A 4,669-nucleotide genomic window follows, 5' to 3' on the forward strand; every position below is an offset into this window, starting at 1 on the left:
CACCCCCACCCCACCCTCCTCCCCTGCCTGGTAAGATTTCTAAATCACAGTAATGTTCAGAGAGAGAGAACTGCCAAGGGGGTGGCAGAAAGATGCTTAGCGCCCGTCTACGATGCCTCTAACAGAAGAGCTTGAGAAAGCAGTTCTGGCAGTAGGGCTTGTCGTTCTGTTCTTTGAAGGTTCCTTTGTTGAGCTGCTTGAGGCAGAAGGCACAGACAAAGTGTTCAGGGTGAAATTTCTTGCCCATAGCAGTGATGCAGCGTCCTGTGATAGGCTTCTGGCAACCGGAGCAGAGCGAGCCGCGACGCTCGTGGTAATGCACCTCACAGTAGGGCTGCCCGTCATGCTCAAAGAAGCTGCCATTGATGAATGGTGTGAAACATTCCTGCAGGAGGATAAAGCAGAAGGGGACAGATTGTATAAGAAGCTGGGGATGCAGGCAGCTCCACAAGCCCCCTCTGCTCTGTGGCACAGCCTAGCTGTACTGCAAGCAGGGTGAATTGCTGCCTTTCAGCATCGTCCTGTTGTCCAAAGAGCCAAGCTCTGTCCATCAAGAACAGTTTCCATGGAAAGGCTGACAGATGGACAGATACAGCCACAAGCAAGGGAATTAACCATGCTCTTTCCCCCAGCTGGTTTCACTTCTACAAAGAAAATACTACAGATGAGCTACGAGATGTGTCCAGCCAGGAGAAAGGAGAACACTCCTTCCCCTGAGATGGGAAACACTGCAGCACCTTTCCCTTTTTTTCTTTTTTAATCTCACTCCAGCTTCCCCACAATGGCAGGCAGAAGCAGGGACCAACACAGACTTTCATGCAGCAGAATTCTGATGAATGTGGGACTGGTTCCAGCTGAGAAAATGAGGCACAATTAATCTTTATAAGTGATCTCTCCAGAATGGCTGGCATTACGCAGGTACACTTTGCACAGGGTCATCCATCCTGAAACATCTCCACCAGGTACACACACATCGCTACCGGGAGAAACTGTTTGTTCTACAGTGCTAATGATTTTGAATAGATGAGGAGAAGAGGATACACCAGCTATGTGGTTATTAGTGTCCAGAGCTCCTCACTCCCGCTCTGTCAGGCAGCTGAGGATGCTACACTTCAGAACCTGCAACAGAAGCACTCACCATCCCCATAAGACTGGGGAGACTACCCTCCTTGTATGAGTGGGAAACTGAGGCAGCAGGGTGTGGGGGAGAGTCGAGGATACTGCCAGATTTACCGAACAGATCAGCTGCAAGGCCCAGAGGAGAAGCCAGATTTCCAGAATCCTGGTTTTGCTCAGCCCCAATGCCACCCCCTTCCCCAGGGAGAACACACAGTACCACACAGAGCTGGACCCCAACATGTACACAGGAGTCCAGCAAACAACATGCAGAGCCATGGAGAGCTAAACACTCTCAATATTGGGACGAATACAGTTTGCCTGCAGCAAGTCCAAGACTTTTCTGATGCTGACAATTAGTTCAATAAACAGTCTCTTCCCTCAGTCAGCAGGACATCTGAAAAGCCTGCTCTGCTTTAGCAAAAACAGGAAGAGAATCCCATCTCGTGTCCTGTAAGAATTCAGTGCTAGCCCCACCACTACAGGCAGTGTGGCAGCAGGGGGAAATGAAAGCACAACCGCTTGATCGAATTCTCAACCTCTGCACAAAAAGGCACAGCCCTCCCCAGCCCCACACAGTCAGGACTGCCATCTTCTGCCTCCACTCTCTGCACACCACTCTGGGAGCCACAGATAGATCTGGGCAGGCAGTCCCAACAGCATGGCGACAGTCTGCTCTGAGCATCGTACCAGGAATCAACAGCTTGTGGTTCTGCTGCTTGCTCTGGTCTCTGCCTTTCTTTCCCACTCTAGGAAACACTGGCTGATTTTGCTTATCTCTTGGGGCCTGTGAGAGTTAATATTTGCAAGGCTCTCTGAAAGAGTGCCAGGCATTTAATCTGCAGTATTCCTGTTTATTATGCTTGTTGTATGGAGCCTGCCCTATTTCACCGACTTGCATGTTTGTCTGAACAAGGTCAGTCTCATTAGTTTACATTGTCAGATGGAGCATGGGAGGAAGATCCTCAAAATCTGATTGCTGAGGCAAGTGCTTAGAGAGAAGCTCAGCTTATAATTATTTAAAGGTCATAGAAAATGTCTCTGTTTATCTGTGAGCTGCTGCAGAAGCCCATAATTGCAGCTGGGAACAGAAAGAGCAAAGCAGCTAGAAAGTTTAATGTAAACAGGCAGAGGAACAAGAAGGTGTTTGGTTGCTGACATGTTTTTATCTTGTGGGGCTGGCTGCCCTTCACTACCCCACAGACGCCTCTTCCTGATAAGGGACCAGATGCCTGCAGGCTGGAAATGAGAGGGGTCGTACAGCAGCAGCAAAGGACCTTGGGTTTCTTACCCGACAGACAAAGCATTCAGGGTGCCACAGGGTGTTCAAGGCAGAGATGTAGTTTTCCAGGATAGCCCGGGCACAGCCTCCACACTTGGGAGCAAACATATCAAAGTAGTCCTTGCGGCAATAAGCTTTGCCATCCTTCTCATGAAATCCTGCCAAAGGAGAAGAGAGGCAAAGAGCATCAGCGCCTGATCTTTACCTGTGGCCAGCCAAGCTCTGCAGGGCAACCACATTCTTCCCCCTGCTAACACATACAGCAGGTAGCTGTTCCTTGTTCTGCTGCCCTCCCTGTCCCACGCGCACACAGGGACACGCATACCCTTCCTCTCCACAGAGAAAAGACTACTGCTAGCATCCTTCCCCTATAAACAGCTATATCGCTCGAAACTTCCATCTTCAGTAGTTCCCCTGCCATCTCGCAGGCTGTCCCCTAATAGCAGCTCTGCCTCACACACTTGTCTGCAGTTCAGGGAGGAGATTGCATAAACCAGCAGTACCTTCAGGTCCGAAGAAAGCTCCACACTGGGCACAGAAAAAGTGTTCAGGGTGCCATGTCCTGTCCAAAGCCGTCACCACTTTCTGTTCAGAAGAAGACAAAGTGCAAGTCATATAAATGATGGCTTCAGCTTGGAGGTAAGGGGGGGTTGGGTGGGGGGAAGTACATATTAATGTTGGTAGTGACAAGAGCGTGCATTAAAATAGACTGTCCTTTAGAGAGCTGAGTCAACTTTCCCCTGCCTCTGGCTCACTCAGGCTTTCCCCACTGCACACTTTTTTTTTTTACCCTAAAAGGATCTTGCGTACTGCTTCCTCCCTTATACAGAACCCTGTCCAGCTCTTAGGACTCGCACTGGCGCCTGTTACGACAGGCTACAGACAAATGCTGAGGAATCACTACCGGAATGATGGAGCGATGTGGGGTTCTGAAGGAACTTCACCGAAGGTAAGAGGGACTAACTCCTCTCACTAGTGTAAAAATTTGACTGGGCCAAGTTGTTTCCCTTTCAGAGCCAGGGCAAAGGAAAAATAGAAGCCCCCAAACAAAATTTTCCACCCAGGACATGTGGGTGAAGTGGAGTTTTTAACACCCAGGCCTGCAGCACCTTGCCATCGCCCTTAATCCCCCCAAGGAACTCACATCAAGGATCGGCCCATTGCAGTAGTAGCAGCGAGGGGAGAAGAGGTTGTGATAGTCCTTCTCGCAGTAGGGCTGACCGTCCCGCTCAAAGAAGTTCCGTGACCCGATCTCCTCCTGGCAGTGGGTGCAGACGAAGTGCTCAGGGTGCCAGGTTTTCCCCATGGCTGTAACTACCTGTTGGGAAGACAAATTATGAAGGACAACTCTATCTCCCTCTCCCTTAGACCACATGACAAGATACCAGCTGGAGGTCAGCAAGAATGACAAGTTCTACTACTCAAGTGAGCCCTGGACTGGGGTAGCATGAAAACTGAATTACCTATCATCTCAGGAGAGGGCAGTCCCTCAAGGGCAGGGTAGAGGTCACTGGAGGAGCTTACAGCGTACCTAGCCAGTGGATAAATAGAGTACTTCAGTTTCTCCAGCATCTCCAGTCTCTTCAGCCTCACGAAACAGCCCTCCCCGTTACTCCCAGCTGCAGCCCAAGATTCAGCAATGAGCCAGCACCTTCAACTCACCTGCCCAGCAATAGGCTTCTTGCAGGCTCCGCAGACACCTTTGGCAACTGTAGCTACACCCAGTTTGTTCAGGTCAGACTGGAGACTTCCCAGCATGGTGTCCAGCTGACTGCCAGGCTTGGAGGCTGTGGATGGAGGGGAGCTGCTCCCAGCTTTCCCCTGCGCCATGAACTGCAGGGAAGAGAAAACAAAGACTGTAAGGCGAGTGCTGCTGTGCTTACAAGATAAATGCCTGCTGTTGCTGCCAGTGGCTCCTCTGTAGAGACAGACAGGAGATTGCTAGGAGACAGCTACACTCTCTGCAGAAGCCAGTGAGAGCCAGCATCAAGTACACACATGCATGCTGCCCATGCAGAGACATGCAGAGACCCTGCCATATATAACAGCAGAGCTGTGAACCGAGGATTTGATTTTCCTTCACTGCGCATATAGAAGTCACCAGCCGATCCCAAGCAGTCAGTACAGTGCTCTCTAAGCCTCTGCCAAAAATCTCCCTTTACTTCATCAGTTCCTGGCCAGCTGACAAAGCAGAGATGCCGTCCAGAGGGCCCCTTCCCCTTGACCTCTCTCTATTTCTATGCTGTTGCTCTCTCTCAGTTATCACTCTTT

At 50.4% G+C, this 4,669-nt stretch overlaps 1 protein-coding gene across 1 annotated transcript in view; it reads right to left on the minus strand.

The window, feature by feature from the left end:
- The window catches only part of PXN (paxillin), a gene marked incomplete at its 5' end in the record, with an annotated part of 23,862 nt that continues 19,193 nt past the window's right edge, over positions 1 to 4,669 (minus strand). Inside the window, 5 exons of the mRNA XM_009588212.1 lie at positions 1 to 385; positions 2,408 to 2,556; positions 2,902 to 2,983; positions 3,543 to 3,716; positions 4,061 to 4,231. Of these exons, the coding sequence (XP_009586507.1) occupies positions 119 to 385; positions 2,408 to 2,556; positions 2,902 to 2,983; positions 3,543 to 3,716; positions 4,061 to 4,231 (843 nt within the window). The remainder of the gene's footprint in view (positions 386 to 2,407; positions 2,557 to 2,901; positions 2,984 to 3,542; positions 3,717 to 4,060; positions 4,232 to 4,669) is intronic.

The sequence above is a fragment of the Fulmarus glacialis genome, unplaced genomic scaffold (genome assembly GCF_000690835.1).
Source record: "Fulmarus glacialis isolate BGI_N327 unplaced genomic scaffold, ASM69083v1 scaffold5692, whole genome shotgun sequence".
Lineage (NCBI taxonomy): Eukaryota > Metazoa > Chordata > Aves > Procellariiformes > Procellariidae > Fulmarus > Fulmarus glacialis.